The sequence below is a fragment of the Lynx rufus genome, unplaced genomic scaffold (assembly GCF_022079265.1).
Source record: "Lynx rufus isolate CCGP_SWC_20201006 ecotype Redwood Valley unplaced genomic scaffold, mLynRuf1.p SCAF_7, whole genome shotgun sequence".
NCBI classification, from domain to species: domain Eukaryota; kingdom Metazoa; phylum Chordata; class Mammalia; order Carnivora; family Felidae; genus Lynx; species Lynx rufus.
Window position 1 is genome coordinate 19352440 of NW_025814889.1, and position 18934 is coordinate 19371373.

Below are 18934 nucleotides of genomic sequence, written 5' to 3' on the forward strand. Positions count from 1 at the left end.
ACAAAACAGTCATAATTACACAGACACAACATGGCTCAGAGACTTGTCACATTTGAAAACTCATCATAAAAAATAGAGCAAGATGTACACAAGTTGTACACTTTCCTGTACGTATGTATTCTTCAATGAAAAATTTTGTTCAAAGAAAACGATTGACTGTATCTAATTAAATTTCTTCTGAAACAGTTATTTCCTATTATGTTAACATACTGTAGATGTGCCATAATCGAGATTTGTACATTCCCTGTATAGATAAATGTTGGCTTGCTTATTTGTCATATCCTAAATTTTAAAAGGTATAAACAAAGATCTCAATCGCAGAGAAATATTATATTTTGCCCTATTTTCTATTCATAACTTGGCCTATTTTCACTGACTCAGAGCCTCAACTTCACTTTTCTGAATACAGTTGAAGTAATAGTATTTAACTTGCAAGATCACAAAAGTCATTATCAGTATGTCTATAAAAAGCCCCCCATTTTCAGTAAGCCTCTTTAAGGCCCTGAAACAAAGCACTTCATTTGAAGGATAACGTATGTAGAAAGTGAGGCACCGGGGTGCCTGGGAGGCTCATTTGGTTGAGTTTCCATCTCTTGGTTTCAGCTCAGGTCATGCATGATCTGACGGTTTCATGAATTCGAGCCCCACATTAGGCTCTGCATTAAAAGTACAGAGCTTGAGGGGTGCCTGGGTGGCTCAGTCGGTTAAGCGTCCGACTTCAGCTCAGGTCACAATCTCGCGGTCCGTGAGTTCGAGCCCCACGTCAGGCTCTGGGCTGATGGCTCAGAGCCTGGAGCCTGCTTCCGGTTCTGTGTCTCCCTCTCTCTCTGCCCCTTCCCGTTCATGCTCTGTCTCTCTCTGTCTCAAAAATAAATAAACGTTAAAAAAAAAAAAATCTTTAAAAAAAAAAAGTACAGAGCTTGGTTAGGATTCTCTCTCTCTCTCTCTCTCTCTCTCTCTGCCCCTTTCCACTCACGATCTCTTTCTCTCTCTCTCAAAATAAATAAATAAACATTTACATTTTTTTAAAAAAGAAACTGAGGCACTGATCATACACAGCCACCACGGTCCCAGGGTAGAAGTATGTCACTTAATTTTGCAATATGAATGTTCAAATCTAAAAGCGTTCTAAAGCACATGGACTACATAGGACACTAGTGACATCATTTATGTATTAATGCACAATAAAACACTCTAAAACTTAGAAGGCTTAAAACAACATGACAGCACCTTTATTCCAAAAGGCAAGCCCCCGTGCACAAAAGCTTTTAGAGGCTCTGTCTGAGTCATGTTTGCTAATGTCCTCTTGGCTAAAGGAAGTCCTATGGTCAATTCCATAGGTATTGGAGGGTTTAACCATTGGGAGTCATTCATGTAGCAATATATACCTCATTCATTTCTTTGAAAAATTAAACCTTGAACTACAGAGAAGTCCCAAAGTTTGGCTGAAATGAATGTGAAAGCCTGTCAATTGGGTAAAATGGGACATGGCTATGATTACACGCAAATGAGATCTTTGGATGGCAAAGATAATAACATCACCACAACCCTGATGTATGGGCAATCATAGGACAGCTGACCCCCCAGGCCTTTTTCCCCCTTCTTCTCAATAGCTAGCATCCAGCCCTAAGGTACACAGAGAAATTGAAAGCAGCATATGGTTGAGTAAAACAAATCTATACCATTAGAAGGGAAGACATGACATTCTAACATGTCATAAAAGGAGTATGTCTTAGAAACCTGTCTTAGGTAAAAATGTAAAATCACAAATTTATGTTCTTTCCACATTGTTTTCTCTAGGGCAAGGATGCTTTCTTTTGGTTTCAATTCTCAGGCCCATGAGGATGATTTTGAAACCTCTTCTCCAGCCTCGAATCCCTCACTCCCAACCCCCTTACCCCAATCCAGTACCTTGAATTGGATATTGCCCTCTCCTAATAAAGAGACAAATTGCAGAGAATTGTAAGTAGTGATTTGGTAGTTTCTTGGTAGTTAATTACGTGGCCCAAGGAAGCCACCACTAAAAAGTACGATTAAATCTACGAAATGAGTAACAAGACAGAGCTTGGACTAGGGCAGAGCAAAGTGGATGGATTTAGAAACCATGTTGGGGGTGGAGTCAATAAAGTTGCCCACAAAAGGAATCTCAGTGGCTTCTGAGACCTCACTGATGCCATTTACTGAGAAGGGAATGGAAAAGGAAAGCAGATCTGGGGGAACATTAAGGGTTCTGGTTTTGGCACGTGATACCGAGAGCATGTTAGTACACTTCACGTGTCGTTTACACGTGGCGATGCCTGTGACACATCGAAAGGTAAATGGTTGCATATTCACATCCGTGTTATGAAACACTTAATCTTCCTGTAAGAATGAGGTAGAACTATATGAAGCAACACGGAAAAGGGTCCATAATACGAAGCGAGAAAAACAAAGCACAGATCAAAACACATGGTATTTACGGATTTTTAAGTCCATGTGTGCCTCGTGTATGTTTATTTTATTACACATAAAAATAGATCTGGAAGGTTCTACAGCAAATTTGCAACGATGGCAATGTCTCAGGAGAAGAATGGAAGGAGAGGTCTAGTGAAAGATTTTCAAGCGCCTGTTCGGCATGCAGTCCCCCAACTCCACCATTTCTAAATGAAACCCCTGTTGGTCAAGCATCTTACGCCATCCCCAGATGCTTTGTCTAAACCAGTTAGAATCATCCCATCCCCCTGGCCAGTCCCTAACCCTGGGCACGCAGCACCTGGCAGTTAATCAGTGGCTGCCTCCTACCCTCCAGATTTCCCGAGAGGAGTCAATCCTGAGCCAGCTCTTCCTGGGGTCACTGCAAGGGTCACATTACAGCTCTCAGGGTAGTTCCACTGAACCCGCCCCGCCTCCCACCCCCCTGCTCAGCCTTGAGGTAAGTGAGCAGCATGCCTTAACCTGCACCCCAATATTCTCTTTACAAACGCTTCTCACAAAATCATCTCTTTCCAAATACTCTCTGCTCCAGTGACTGACTTATTTATTTACTGTGCGAGTCGGGGAGAGTGACAGAGAGAGAGAGAGAGAGAGAGAGAGAGAGAGAGAGAATCGCATGGAGCCCAACACAGGGCTCGATCTCACGGCCCTGGGATCATGACCTCTGCCAAAACCAAGAGTTGAACACTCAGTTAACTGAGCCACCCAGGCACCCCCTCCAGTGACACCCTTACAGTCTCAAAATTGCTGGAAAAGTTAGAGAGGGAGGGAGCCAAACCATAGGAGAATCTTGAACACTGAGAACAATCTGAGGGTTGATGGGTGGTGGGAGGGAGGGGAGGGTGGGTGATGGGCATTAAGGAGGGCACCTGTTGGGATAAGCACTGGGTGCTGTATGGAAACCAATTTGACAATGAATTTCATATTAAAAAAATAAATAGTTAAGAAAAAAAATAAAATTCCATCCTAAAATAAAAAAATAAAATTAAAAAAAAATTGCTGGAGGAGTTCAAGAGGTATGGAACTGATTCTGAGGTATTTCCTTCCAAAAAATACACATATGGCCTGACTCCTGCACTGTGTTATCTGTTATCTATCATATCATAGCATCTAAGCCAAAACTTCTAAATTAAAATCCTGTCGTTACATGTATTACATGAAGAGGAAAATATTAAATGAATGAACGTGGTCATTCATGATATAGAATACTTTAATACAAAATACTTTCATACAAAATGCTAACCCTGCAAGAATTTCAGGCACGGTGATGAGGTCAACAGGGATTATTTCAAGAATGTGCAACCAAATCATGCAGAAATGGTTATCGCTTTCATGTTGGAGTCTCAATATGTGATTTTTCAAGTTCTGTTCAGAGAGTTGGAAACACAGATATACCAGGCAGCATGTGACCTATCCTTTAAAATAAAACAAACATAGTATGAAAACATTTATTGTAGCCTAGACGAATGTGAAATTTGTTGTATTACAAGAATAAGGTAAGAAGGTGTGTGTGTGTGTGTGTGTGTGTGTGTGTGTGTGTGTTCTATTAACATGACTTCCCCCCAAGTTTTCTTTGATATATTTAAAGGAAATGAGTAAAGCAGAAACTGTAAATTTTCAAACAAGCATGATGATTTGGAATGGTTTCCATTCCAAACTTCTACACCAGTCACAAAGCTTTGGGAAATTCCATGTGTTAATCAGGTTGTTAATACGATTTGTTCAATTCCAAAATACAGGTTTTAAGGCATCTGCACCATTCTCTCCACTAACCTGACTAGCTATCTCTGAAGCTTTCTTGGCATGTTGTATTTCAAGGGTGTCAGTGCCAATGTGCATCCCCCTCCCTTTAATTTTTGACTCCAGGTCTTTCTTGTATTCTTTCTGCAAAAAAAAAAAAAAAAAAGAAAAGAAAAAGAGAAAAAAGGCTACATTTCATAATATTCATACACTCTGGGGATAAACATACTATCTATAATCAATGATACCAAAAGATGGCTGAATATATAAGAAGAAAATACAGCTTACTTCGTACTATGAATGATCACCTAGAACTCAATTTTCTGAGCTGCTTAGAACTGTATCTCTATTCTCACTGAAGAAGAGTACAGGACGCTCTGAAGGTTGTTACCATACATGCTGAGAATGTTCACTGACAACGGTCTGAAGGGCTGGAGGATAGAGAGGTAGGTTTAAGAGAGTTGATGCTAGGGAAAGAAGGCTGGCTTTGAGGCCAGAGCTCTCAACTGCAGTCTGACACAAGGAATGTTTAACATTTCTGGTCTGTTCGTCTGCAAAATGGGCGTAATAATTCCTGCATACAGGATCCATGTGAGGATCAGTGAGAGAGCATACAGCATGGTGTCCAGGGCAGAATAAGTGTTCAGTAACTCATAGCTTCTTTTGGCCTTTTACTCCTATTTTCATATGCTAAGGCTCATTTATTGCTGTTCCTTCTGCCATCATGCCATTCAACTGTATGGGGATGGACTCTGCCATGGAGAGTCTAAAACGATCTTTCCGAGCATTACGGACAAGTGATTACAAGCTCTACATCTGAATGTGGACTGCACATGTCACCATAACAGAAAAATCTGTACAGAATTACTAATTTCAGAATGTGTGATGACAGTATTAGCCAAAGACATCACAGTGCTTTCTTTCGTTTATTTAAAGAACATGAATATGGCCAACGATGAGTAGACATTTTTTTAAAAACACATAAAAATCTTGAATCTTTTATATTAAAATATGATACGACTAAACTACCAAAGAAGTTAACTAAACAAATGAGTGACCATGAGAACCATACCAGATCATCCGCACATTACACTCCTCTAGCTCCAGATACAATGATTAGGATGGATGGGTGTGGGCACAGGATACAAGTGGATCCAATGAGATTCAATCCTAGGACCTTCACTGTCACTATAAGAAATAGATGCTCACTTCCCACTGAGATTACTGGCACAGAGGTGAGTCACCCTACTGTGAGGAGGGGCCATCACTTGGAGGCAGGCTCCCGAGGTTGAAGCAATAGAGAAGATAACAGAACTGAGAGATGAGGGAAGACAGACATCATTTGAATTCCAACCTGAAGGAGACTTGGCCTTGAACTTCGCTATTCATAAGCCAAAACATTCCCTTGGTCGCTTAACCGGGTTTGAGTTGGGCTCCTATCATTTGCAGCCTGACGAATGGGGTCACCCTCATCACCGCCATCACGGGTTACCAACATCCGGGGACACAACTTTAAATTTCTCACTGCTCAATTGAGTTAGACTCTCCTCCGTGCAGAGTGTCATTACCCGACACCAAAGTAACATACCACGAGGATGAAAGAAAGCACTGAGTGCTTCAGGAGCATTCCATTCCTTCCTACAAATTCCATGCCAAGTGAGCAACGGATTTCATTTCCCAAAGAGGTTGCTGTGGGCTCACCCAGCAGCTGGGGTAAGGGCTGGAGGGCTCCGCTGGGCTGGGAGCAGGAGAGCTCGTGAACTGTACTGCAATTCTTGATGGAACACAACGCCCGTCCCCAACCTTCTGCCTTTCACTTACTTAAAAGATCAAGTTAAATCTCATAAAAGTAGTTGGGCTTCTTATTTAGTCTGGTTTATGTATATTTCTTTACAGTGGGGAAACGGTCATGGTTCTCATGCCACGTGGAAAGGAGATGGTGAACATACTTTTTTTTTTTTTTTAGTTCATCGACTGGGAAATGACAACTAGGACATAGCTACTCGTATTCATCTCATACACAGAAGTTGTGGACTGTCTATAATCTTGGAGAAAGATTTACAGACAAGGAAATCAGCTGAGAAATCCCTACATTCTCAGCTGGTGAATAATATACTCACCTCACTTGCCATTTCAGATGCGCGTTTTGCTCGCTGAATGTCAAGAACGTCTGAGTTAAGTTCCATTCCTTTCCCTCTTATTTCATTTTCCAAATCTTTTTTATATTCCTTCTATGAGACAAGAACATTACAGTTCAACACTTCCTGGGACACTCTTTTACTGATAAACCGTTTCTCATGTTTTCTAGAGATCACAGAAAGGAGAAAATATTTCTAGAGAGAATGAATCAGACTCTTGAGTATTTACGCTCCTTATTTCCCACAGAGACTTCATTTTCTCTTTTAGTCATGTTTAGGGTGGCTTCCAGTATTATCAGTAATTTCCCTTTCATCCTTTCTTCCAATATATTTTGGTACCATATTGGTGCCATATTTTAAAAAGATGTCTCCCTTTTAAGTGGTGAGGAAGGTCTTAGGAATGGATGCTTCTTATTAATTATTTGAAGTATTTCTTTGAAAGCTGTCTATAAAATATGAACCACCAACAGATCACAGTTGAAAAAGAATTGAAAATTACAAAATCAAAAGGACTGATGTAGCCAAAGTTTAAAAAAAAAACCCACTTTATTCAGATTCATAAAACCAAATAATTTCCTACAGATTGATAATACATAGTTTGAGTGTCATCTATTTTAACATTATATTTTAAGTAGATCCAAATGTCTTTACTAATATTTATATATAACTTGGGGTTTTTTTTCTGCTAATGAATTTCTTTTTTTTTCCTACTGAATGCATTATGAAAACAATATATATCTTGATCCAATTCAACTAGGTCGCACTTATGACCAACTTGGCAGATAAAAGATGAGGCTTCCTCTAATAATAAGAAGTCATGTTCCAGTTAATTCTAGGCTTTATTTGATGTTATTTTCTCCTTGTCCAGCATAATTAAATTAGCTAGTCCTCTGCTTAACTAATAGCCTACAAGACATTGTAATGACCCGAATGTAATTTTGGAAAGAGCTCTGGAGTCCAATGATCTGGATGAAAGTCAGAGTGCTTCGCTTATTTGGTCATGTGACCTCCACAAGACTTTAAGTAACTGAGCCTTGATTCCACACACACAGGCAAAATGAAAATAAAAATACTTTTTCCACCAATGTCTAAGGGCAATTGGGAGAATGAAATGAAGTATGAAACAATATTTTGAACATTCTGAATGGCAGTATAAATGTAAAAACCATAATAAAGTAAAAACTGCGAAGACAATTTAAAGCTAAGTGCTTATACTTAGAAAAGTTACAATTTCATTAAGCTACTGAGAGTCCTTTTAAAAAACTGAATTAGAAGATTTTTTAATCATCGTCTTCTGGGCCATTTCCTATCCTGATGCATACGTTCTGAATCAATAAATCTAAAATAAGATTCATTCAAAAAGAGAAATGAAAGAGAAAGTCAATGGCATGTACATTAAAGTCATTTATGGACCTTAAAATAGACCTTACACTGTCATTTGTATATAAATGCGAAAAAGATTTCCTTTTCAAAATTTCATACAAATAGTGCATATTCTTTAAATGGAAGACAATAATAGTAGGAAGTTGCCATTTGATTAGCCTTCAACTTCAAAAAATTTCATAGAACTGGCAGTGAGAAAAGGTGGGATAGCACAAGCACTCTTCCATAAATTATACACCTATTTCAGTCCCACATACATCGCAACAGTGAAGCACATTAAATTTCTAAAAGCAGTTCAATGGTAAAGGCCAACTGGCAGTCAGTTATTAAGGAAGTTCATGTAGGTAATTGTACTTGAATTTATTTCACTGGTTTAAGATATTTCTTTCAGGAATAGTTTCTTCAGTTCAAAATTCAGGGTGAAATGGAGGTTTCTAATACTTCCCCTTAATGTGAAAAGAATCTATTAAAAAAAATTTTTTTTGAAAGAGAGAGAGAGAGACAGAGCACAAGTGGGGGAGTGGCAGAGAGAGAGGGAGACACAGAATCGGAAGCAGACTCCATCCAGGCTCTGAGCCGTCAGCACAGAGCCAGATGGGGGCTCGAACCCAAAGATGGTGAGATCATGACCTGGCTGAGCCGAAGTCGGATGCCCCTAAGGAGAATCTATTTAAGCAGGGAGTTGGAAGAGCTCCAAGTTACTTTTCAGGCATTAATAAACAAAAACAAAAATAAATTTTTAAACGGATGGACTAGGAGCATGATATTTTTAATTGTTAGGTTCGAAGCCCTTAATGTTCAACAAAGGTAATCCATTAATTGTGAGCCAAAATGCACCAAGTTAGGGGATGGGGAGAATCCTGCTGAGAGTAAAATGAAAAATCAACACGAGTTCCTATGGTCTATATGCTAAATATTTGTCCCCCTGAGAACACAATCCACTCATAAATAATGTGCCGTTTATTCAGACCTTCACCTTGGAGCATCTCATTTCTGCTATCAGATGTCATGAGAATGCTACAGGGGTGCTGCAGAAAAAAACCAACTGTTTATAGATCTTCCGAGATATAACCAAACACAAAATCAGAATATTTTTCAAGTTTTTTCCAGGAAATCTGGGTGAGTTTTCCCCCAACTTTAAGTGGAAATGTTAACACACACTTTCCTGTTTCTAATGAAAATGAAAAACTCTACTAACAAAGGTTAAAGTGAGAGTGGGGGAACGGATTAACATCTTAAACAGTAGAGAACTGTCGGGTAAATACTTCCTGGGTTCTTTCTTTAGCTTTCTATCACAATATTTAATAGTAAATCGCAAGATCATACCTCTTTCAGAAGGTTGGTGATGTACTTAACATGTAAAAATTCTGGAGTCTTGTCTAAATCGAGTGATGACCTTCCTTTAATCTCCTTCTCAAAATCCTCTCTGTAAACTTTCTGTTAAATAAAACCATGTAATTTTAAATTTAAGAAAATACTAGTGACTGTTGAGAAGATATTAGTACCAGAGTTCCCAGAACAAAATTGATGTTTTCCTTATATAATTCTACCCCCTCAGAGTCATCAGAGCCACAAGAACACGATTCCACCTTTACCGTAAATTTTAGAATTCTACCAAACAAAAGGAGAACCGTTAAGTACCAACTGCCTCTGGGAGAGCGCTCTGAGTGAGGCTACTTAACGTCTTACTAGCGTGTCATTGTTTGACGTCAGCTGGATTGGAGAGGAAAACCAGTAAAGTTGGCTATTTGCGAATCACGTGACTGGTTCGTGCTAAAGGGAGTGGATCATCCACGGGGGAAAAAAATCTGGTTTCAAGGAAGGCCATTTAAAGCACAATAGCATTAATGTTGAGGTTCTTCTCACCCCTTTCAGTGTTATCCTTTTGTGAATTCAGCAAAGACCATCTCTAAAATGTAACGGAGGCTGGTGCACATTTTCCTTTAATGATTTTGGCATTGAGACTATTTCTCTACCATCTATGGGGTTTGATATGAATTAAATTACACTGTGAGGAGTCTTCTCTCCAAACTGACAAATTGTTCTCTAGGTTCACAACAAGGAATGAAAAGGGGAATGGGCACAGTGCTGTGGAGGGCAGGCATCCATACCCCCACTTGCCCCTTCGACATTCTATGCCATCCTTTGGCTAAGATTCCCTCCATTCCAACGTTTGAACGATGCGTTTGAAAACCAACGGCAACTCATGCGTTAGGACTATAAAACCAATCTCTCCCAATAACAAAACTGTCCATCCATGTCCATCCATGTCCATACTTACCGGACAAACAAAAGCCCGTATTTTACCAGCTAAGTATTTTATTCAAATTGCATCACAAAGATGATAAGGGTAAATTTCTGCATGAGATTGTTACTAATGCAAAATGAAAAGCCATTTCCAGGTTCATAATATACTTATTGCAGAGATAGGTAATTGTATTAAGGAGTTCTCCCAAGCCACGAGGGAGGGTAAGAGAAGCGTGTCGTTGCCTCACCTTATTTGTGTCACGAACAACAGGTTCAACAAATGACCTATGTAGAACCACACACACACACACACACACACACACACACACACACAGAAAAGGCCACAATAGACGTCCTGGAAATACTAAATTTAACAAAGTGATTAAGAAGTTGCATTGAGAACATTCTGAATTAAAGGAACTATAGATATTATTAAAGAACAATGAGAAATTGTCCCCTTCTTTATGTGGAACTAACCAAAATTATACGGTTATAAAGCTGAATCCAGGGCATTTCCAGACTAAAAATGTCTCTTTAAAAAAAAGTAAAAATATAAATATGGGTATGTTTATTTACTTCAGATAATTGACTTCAAAAATCCTTTCTTCTATGAAAAAAATATTTTACTGAAATAAGTCATTGAGGATGGTTGATTATGACCAGAACTGGCCAACACATGACTAGGGGGGAAGAAAAAAACCTTTAGTATGCTTTTTGTCAAGAGAGCTATATTTATGAAACAGAAGACAAAGAACTTTCCAAAGCCAGATTTAGAGGTTTCTTCTAGAAAGCCGACTGATTAAACCTATACCTAGAATAGAAGAAAGTGAGAGAAGCCTAATTATAGGCTGTCACAGAAACGTTAGTGACTATTCCTGAGATCATAAACACTTGGCTTTACCCATAGGAGGTTCAGGAAGCTCGTTGACAAGCTTACCTTCTAAGGATAAAAACCATCCCTAAGCCAGATGCTTCTCTCTGTGTCCACTTTGTTGGATATCTTTCACATCGACTGATCTAAAATTTTCAGATATTTTATGTTTCTAGCCTTTCGAGTATAAATTTGGTCTCAAGATATTTTCTATTGGGAGATTTCTCTCTCTCTCTGTCTCCTCAAACCCTGCTGAGCAGAAACATAATTGCTGAGCCTAAAAATCCAATAGCCAATGGCTATAATTAAAGGGAAAACATGTCTCAGCCTCTGCAAAAGATAATTCCCCCCCTAGCGACAATATCGGAAATCAGAATAGTGAAAATTGAAAGCCAATATTAACAAAAGGCCCACTCAGCCCCCAATGTAAGCAAACTCCACAGCATATAATAAATGTATTACTACAGTTAAACCTTAAAGCTGTTTGCACCTGATGTCAAAACAGCCAACCAAAAGGAATCGATTAGTTCATTTGACAGATTTTCATTTTCAGTTGGCAACATTTTATTTTCCTTTTGTACTAGGTAGCCACAGCAATGGTAAAGGCAAAGGTAGCAGACTTCTAGAAACAATAGCACTTTTCCAGTGCAGAAGGTGCCTTTAAAATCCCTGTCATCGGCATAGTGAAATCTGTTCTTAGGGAATCTTTCCCTTTTGAGGGTCCATCCCCAACAGAAAAAAAATCAACTGAGCATTTCATGCAAAGAAAAACAAGTTGGCCTACTTTGCCCATTGACTCTCTAAGAAGAAGATTCTCTTTATGTTTGGGGGGATGGTTGTTTGTTTTTTTTAATCCATCTGGTTTTTATGACTTTAAGTGAGGGGACTATTTGTTTTCTTCCATGAGTGCGTGTTTCTCAAAGCGTGGTCGCTGGACCACCAACATCAGAAGCTCCCGGGATATTGTTAAAATCCAATTCCCAGGCTCCACAGCAAGACCCACGGAAGCACATCCTGAGGCAGCAGCGAGGGATGTGTCTTCCCAATATGCTTCCCTGAGACACAGAGTTCAAACACCACAGCCACGGGCAGGAAGAAGGGCCGGGAAAATGGGGTCTTCAGAAGAAAAAGTACAGAGAGGATCAAAGAGAAGGAAAACAGGAACATGTCCCTCTGTGAATAAAGCAAGGCAACGTAGCACAAACAGCTAAATAACAGCAGCCCGGGGCTGATGGGAAGAACACAGAAAACCCAGTTTGAAGGTGCTGGTCTTTTCCTTAAAGGAGGAGGCAGGACTATGAGTGAGAGATGGGGGAGAAGGAGCCGAGCCGGGCGAGGACTATAAACTCTACAGGCCCCGGAGGCTCAACCTGGAGGTTGCCTTCCAGCTCCCCACTTGGCATCATCACAGCACTTGACATACTATTCTTGAAATGCAGAGAAGGTGGTAGGACTGAATGTTCGCGACACTCCAAAATGCATATGTTGAAACCCACCCCCGATGTGATGGATGCATTAGGATCCATCCTTTGGACGGACTTTCCTTTGGAAAGTCATCAGGATCGATGAGGTGAGGAGGAGGAGGCCTTCGTGATGGGGTTAGCGCCCTCCTACAAGTCACGAGAGAGCTTGCTTCCCCTGTCTACTCTCGGCTACACGAGGACACAGAAACAAGGCAGCAATCTGCCCCCCACAAAAGGATCTCGCTAGAAACACGACCTCCCGGCACCTTGACCTCAGACCTCCAGCCTCCAGAAGCGTAAGAAATACATTTCTGTTGTTTAAGCCCCTCAGTCTGTGGTACTTGGTTAACAGCAGCCCAAACTGACAAAGACAAAGACAGGCCGGTAAGAGCTAATCCCCCTAAACCTAAGTTGTGGTAGGGCTTCTCAACTATGACCAAATTTACCTGCTCCGCCAGGTCAGTTAAAACCAACAGCTAATTTAGTCGAAAGATTCGCCTGACTATTCTTGACCAGACTCCTCTCTATTGGCTTAAGAAGTCACAAGATAGGAAAAATACACGCGATGATCTTCTCCTTTCTTGCTTGAAGACGAAATCAGACAACTTGGACAATTCAACAAGCCACAGTAATGTCTGAGTGCCCTTTCCCTGAGAAGAGGAATTATGACATTCCAACCAACAGCACATAAACTGTTTTCAAAATTCTTGTGAGAGTTCTATGGTCCAGAAGTTATCTTTTCTCCCTGTTTCGGTCTTGTTACTGGAGAACAGAAAAGATGGTGCCCACGGAGCACACATAGCTGGAACACCCCAGAACACTGGGCTGCAGTCAGCTGGCTGATAGTACTGTCCACTATTTCTGTCCCTCTGAAGTAATAACTTGGTGTACCCATAGAATCTGGACGTTGGCTGCAGAGAAAACCTTCTGTGCCTGGTATCTGGTCCCCCAAAATGTAGGGACAAAACACGAACAAAAGAAGTCTCACTGGGAAAGAGCTAAATCATTTGGGAAATATCTGGACACGACTCAGCATCATTTTAAGTAGAGAACAAAGTACATACATACAAAAAAACTCTTAGCTTCTCTCTTCTCTTGATATTTTAAAACTTCCATGTCACTGTTTATTTGGGGGAGGGAGGAATCAACTAAATAAGCTAACAGAGACACGAGAATCTTTCATGACTTTCCCAGGCCCTAAAACATTGGCATTTCCTGGATATGTAATTTCAGAGAAGACAATTAATTTCAGTGGGTAATCATCAATCTAGGGGATTAGTTGACATATATAAAGGTTTGATCATATTGCTTAGCACAGAGTAAGTATCTAATAAATGTTCTATTGTCACTGAAAAATAAAAGGCAAATAAAGCAACCAGCCCTTCGTTTTCTTTTCCTTTTTTTTTTTTTTTCCTCCTCATCAGACTTTTTACCTGGACACAAACTGAAAATGTCAACTTTGTAATCACAGGATGCGATCAGTTGGGAGAGCATGTGACTATCGATCTCAGGGTCATGAGTTCAAGGCCCACGTTGGGCGTAGAGAATACTTAAAAATAAAGAAACGAAAAAAATAGTTGGTAGCAAATCAAAGGGACTCACCTCACTATGCATCTTTTGAGCCTCCTTTGAAGCTTGATACAATGGCGTCTCAACAAATTCAAGCATCGATTTCCCCTTATTTTTCTCATACTCTTCTTTATACTTAACCTTCATTGAAAAAAAGTACAAAGAGCACATAAAGTTCATTAGCCCTTCCACAAATAGAGCGAAGTAAAATCAGTATGTCCAAAGTTAATCATCCTAGTTTCTAAAATCACATTATTCTGGCCACTTTGGGTTGGTCAGTGGGTCCCCTGTGGTTAATGACGTACAAAAAAAGTAAACAGGTAATATATAAAAATATTTAAGAAGTAAAAATAACTTAGAACTACTAAATAACGTAGTTCTGGGACTTGGATGAAGTATTTAAATTACTGCGATATACAGATATATCTCATATATAAGGGGTTAATATGGATACGATCATTTTATACACGTAGAGACAGAGCTGCAGAGATCCCTGCGATGGCTTCAAAAGTCTATGAGTAAATCATGAACAAGGAGGAAAACATAGTGCGATTTTGTCTTTCTGTCAAAGGGAAGGCAGTGTTCTCTGGGGGCACTGAATTTTTCCATAGACGTTGAGTAAAACACACACACAGAGCTTTTATGAGATTGCTTTCAGTTTCACCCTGCATTATTTAATAATATCATGTCATGAATTATTTATTTCAATTACAACCAATCTCCATCTTATCTTAGTTTATAAAATGATCGATAAGTTCCATCTCCTAATAACAGAAACCAGAATTATACGTAGCTGTCAGAGTGATTGGCTTTTTCTTAGCAGTGTCCCTTTTTAGATTAAATTCCCAGAAAAGTTTTGATCATGATTCATTTCCTTCAGAAATGTATTTTCATTAAAATCCTTAGGCGTAAATAATTTTTTTTTATGAAATTGCTCCTTAAGTTATATAATAACAGCAGTTTTAATGGCATTTCAATACAAAGGCAGCTTTTCAACACTTAGAACTTTGTGGTGGCGGGAAATGTAACAGATTTTTTTGAATTCCTATTTGTAGGACGACTTTTGTTTCGGAGAACTAGCTAGGGTGATCAATGAGAGAGTTTGAAGTGTAGTAACATACTATGGTAGGATAAAACTTTGTGGGAGAAATTAAATGAAAATAAGAATACAAAGAGAAAAAAAAAAGTATGTTTCCAAAGCTTAAAGGAGAGCTGATCTGTATATTTTTATTTTTTTAAATTTTTTGTTTGTACATTTTTTAAATAAATGAAGGTGGGTATCAAATCATTAAGGAATGTATGTTCCACAGAGTACGTTTAATAGACTGATGTAAAATTATATCTTAATAGATGCTAGAATGACATCTTTTGTAACTACTCAGAATAAAAGAAATATGCGGATACCAACTTTAAAGTGTGCGTGGAAAAAGAAATTTTAAAATTTCTTTCAGGGAATACACAGAATCTTATCGCTGAAAGAAACATTAACGTAAGATCATTTTTAATCACACTGGTAATTGAGCTGAGAAATTATAATAAACTTTGCGCCCGGAAAATGAATTCTGCAGCTGAAAACGACAAATCGGTACACTATAAAAACTGAAATCGTCAGGAGATTTGATCATTTAAGTAACTGATACAAAAGTTTAAAATTGTGTGAAGGATCTTTCTTTACGAAATGCTTTGCCCCCGAAACATGGTTCCAGCTTTCCCAACCCAGTGAGACTGAATAGTGTTTGAGATCTTCCAAAGCAACGTTCACTTCCTCAGGATGCAGGTCCTTTTCGGCTGTTGCCCCGGCTCAGGGGAGGCCTGTGGCGGTGGGTAGTTAAAGGGTCCAGAAGGCGGTGGGGGGAGGGGTTGCGCACCTGACTCTGGAGCTTGGCGTTGCCTTTATGGTGCAAGTGTTCAGTGGCGTCCGCATCAAAATGGTACATTCCTTTGTTTTCCTCAAAAAGCTTTCTATACTCCCGCTAAAACAGAGAACGTGAAAATAAAATCAGGATAAAAGAGACTGATTAAAGCAACTAATCCTTAGGAATGCAAACTAAAAAATACAAGGCAACAAGAGCGGCAAACCCATCGTGTTGGCTGCTCTTGTGGACTCCCCACACTAAGGGAAACCACAAGGCCGGGCAGGCCAGCTCTAGGTGGTCAAGGCAAGACACCCAAGAGAAGCAGGGGACAGCCCGCTGTCAGCACAATGTGAAAGACACTGGGGAGCGGCAATGTTAAAGCCAGTGACGGGACTCGTGTGACCAAGCAAGGTGGGCAAAATAAAGGCGATCTGTCCAGCCCGTATCCTCAAACAGAAATGTGTTTGACAGCATCTACGAGAAGGAAAGAAGAACCAACAGAGGAAAGGAAAGTGGGGGGGCAGGAAAAGAAAAAAGTTGTACAGGAGGGCTCGGCCATGAGAATGACTGGCAAGGATCATAAGGAAAATGAGAGAGTGAGAACTAATTCAAATAATTTTCCTAAAAGGAGACGGTAGGTGGTGCCTGCGAGAAAAACAGAGGAGTCTGGGTAGAGCCGGTTGAATTTTTAAGGTGAAGAAATTGGATTAAGACACAGACAAAAAGGTGAATTTGGAAGAGACACCAAATTTGGCAACCGTGGGACTCCAAATACAACAGCGTGCGATAAGACAGAAATTGCTTCGTGACTTCTCTCATTAAAGATCAGACAGTTATTTCACCCTATTTGGAAAAGCCTTCTAGAGATAAACAGTAACTCTCAAAGACTCAAGGCTCCAGAGACTTAAGGTAAAGCTGGCTGCCCCTTAAGCGGTGAGGATTTCAGGGGAAATGGCAATTTTGTGCAGGATGTAGGGAGAGGTAAGCTTGCGTTCAAAAGAGAGCGGGAAAGAGCTGGCCAGAACAGAAGTGACTTTCAGGTCTTAGCAGATGCTCCAGGGATCTGAGAGTGAAACAGGAAGAGGCCCAGAGCCAGGGATGGGAAGGATGGAAGGATGCACGAGAAGGGATGTTCCACGGGGACGCAGCGATGGGTCCCCGAAGTGCTCCCAGGCGATTAGAGCACTACGTCATGGGTTCCCCCAACACTCTAACCAGAATAAAGTGAGGGAGTAAACTGCCCCCAGGAAGCTCAAGAAAATGTTCCCATCCTACGTCTCCACTGAAGAGCGTAAGCTCTAAATTTTGGCTCCTTTGCTAATTGAAAAAAAGTAAATAATTTCGAAGGACAACAGCATGCTCAGAGACTTTATAATTTTCTTAGAAGTTATTTTATAACACATAATTAAAATCATCATCAACTGAATGTCACTCACACTCTAGAATGTACTCCATACCAGGTTTAAAATCCAGAACTAGAGAAGCCGAAGGATACTCTGTCTGCAATAGTGGATAGAGACTGAGGAAACGTTAATAAATACTGTCCCCGATGATCTGTTTTAGGGACAGGGAATTTCAGAAACTCCGAGTTAAAAAACAAACAAACAAAAAACCAAACAAAACCTATTTGAACTAAGGTCTGCAAAACCATTTTCAAGACTTGCTGTGCCTTATACAATAGTCTCTGTTGCCTCCTAGTGGGAACGACAGGGTAACACGTGCTATAGATTTTTCACTTATGAAGTTATAGGAGAGCCCGAGCCCTATTTTCCGGGAGGAAATGTTCCTTCGAAGCTTTAATTAGAATGGCCGTTCAAACTCATAAGGACAAATTTTACTCTACACACTATGTGTTTTACAAAATTTGTGATCTATACCAAAGACATTTAGAGGTCTTTAAAAAACAGTGATTTATAACAAGCTGACAACTAATTTTGGCAGAATGTCTGTTTATTAAGCACTTTCTTATTCAATCTTTTGATAAAATTAAGTTGCCTTTATAAATCAGCAAAATTCCCATTCTCTTCACATTAAAATTTAAAAGAGGGCAATTCTAATGTACAATAAATTTTAGCCAAGGCATTATCATACAACTTTAATAAACAGACACCTCAGAGTAACGCATTTGAGTCTTAAACTCTTTTTCTCCCACGAAGTAATTATTCAGCCACAATTTTTCTATGGGAGAAAAAAAAGTCCATAATCTAGGCAAAGGCACCACCTGAATGAAGATTTAGACTTTAAAAATGGTATATACAATAAATGTAATATGTGACTTTGCTGGGTTTCTCTGCTGAGGAGGTGATAGAAACAATTTATAGTAAGCTATGATTTCTTAATTTTGCCATTCTTATAAAATAAAGGTCAATATTTTTGAAAAGAAATATTGCCTAGGAGTGGTATGTATTCTTCCAGCTACCGAATTTTTTAATTACTACCATGATATTTTTGTTGTCTTATCTACACAGGAATCCTCACATCCTCGGGAAATTTAACCCAAACAGTCAACGGCAAATGGTGCTGCGATGATCAAAACAGGATGGCAAAGACTGAACGTGAAGAAAGCAGCCAGCTCAGAGAATAGCAACGTATCAACTTTTAGAAACGTCCCCGTGAGGCATGGAGGAAAATGTGAATCTCAAAGAGCCACTAAAGGAGCACAGGAATGTGTGCACAGGGGGACGAATGAGCACTGAAACGACAGGAAGCATGAACAAAATGTCCTTGACCTGAGTCTCATTCTACACCTGACAGTCCTCTATGGTTCTCTGCCCAATAGACAGCAAGAAGGACAGACTGCTTTTCTCCTGAGGACCAATGATAAAGTCAATTAATTAATTTAAAAATCTCTGCAAGTACGAATTCTTTACATGCATAATATATCTCAAGACGGAGGTCAGGGATAGTGGTGGAGAAAAGACAACTACAAAATAGCGAACAGAACTCTCAATACTTCGAGACCAAACGCAGACATTTCTAAACCTGATCTGAAGCCAGATCTCATTCTTTAAAAATGTTTTTGTGTTTATTTATTTATTTTTGGAGAGAGTGAGAGAGAGAGAGAGGGAGAGAGAGAGAGAAAGCCAGGGAGGAGGAGAGAGAGGTGGGGAGAGAGAATCCCGAGCAGGCTCTGCACTGTCAGATGTGGGGCTCAACGTCATGAACCGTGAGATCGTAAGCTGAGCTGAAACCAAG

The 18934-nt window shown here is 39.8% G+C and overlaps 2 protein-coding genes across 2 annotated transcripts in view; both read right to left on the bottom strand.

Moving 5' to 3' along the window:
• Window positions 1-18934, bottom strand: part of LOC124502292 (LIM zinc-binding domain-containing Nebulette) — a 360748-nt gene that overhangs the window by 49386 nt on the left and 292428 nt on the right. The gene's annotated exons all lie outside the window — the stretch shown is intronic.
• Window positions 1-18934, bottom strand: part of LOC124501166 (nebulette) — a 74923-nt gene that overhangs the window by 14035 nt on the left and 41954 nt on the right. Inside the window, exons 10-14 of the mRNA XM_047065157.1 lie at window positions 15752-15856; window positions 13917-14024; window positions 9060-9170; window positions 6333-6443; window positions 4246-4356 (exon numbers count right to left, since the gene is read on the bottom strand). Coding sequence (XP_046921113.1) covers window positions 4246-4356; window positions 6333-6443; window positions 9060-9170; window positions 13917-14024; window positions 15752-15856 — 546 coding nt within the window. The remainder of the gene's footprint in view (window positions 1-4245; window positions 4357-6332; window positions 6444-9059; window positions 9171-13916; window positions 14025-15751; window positions 15857-18934) is intronic.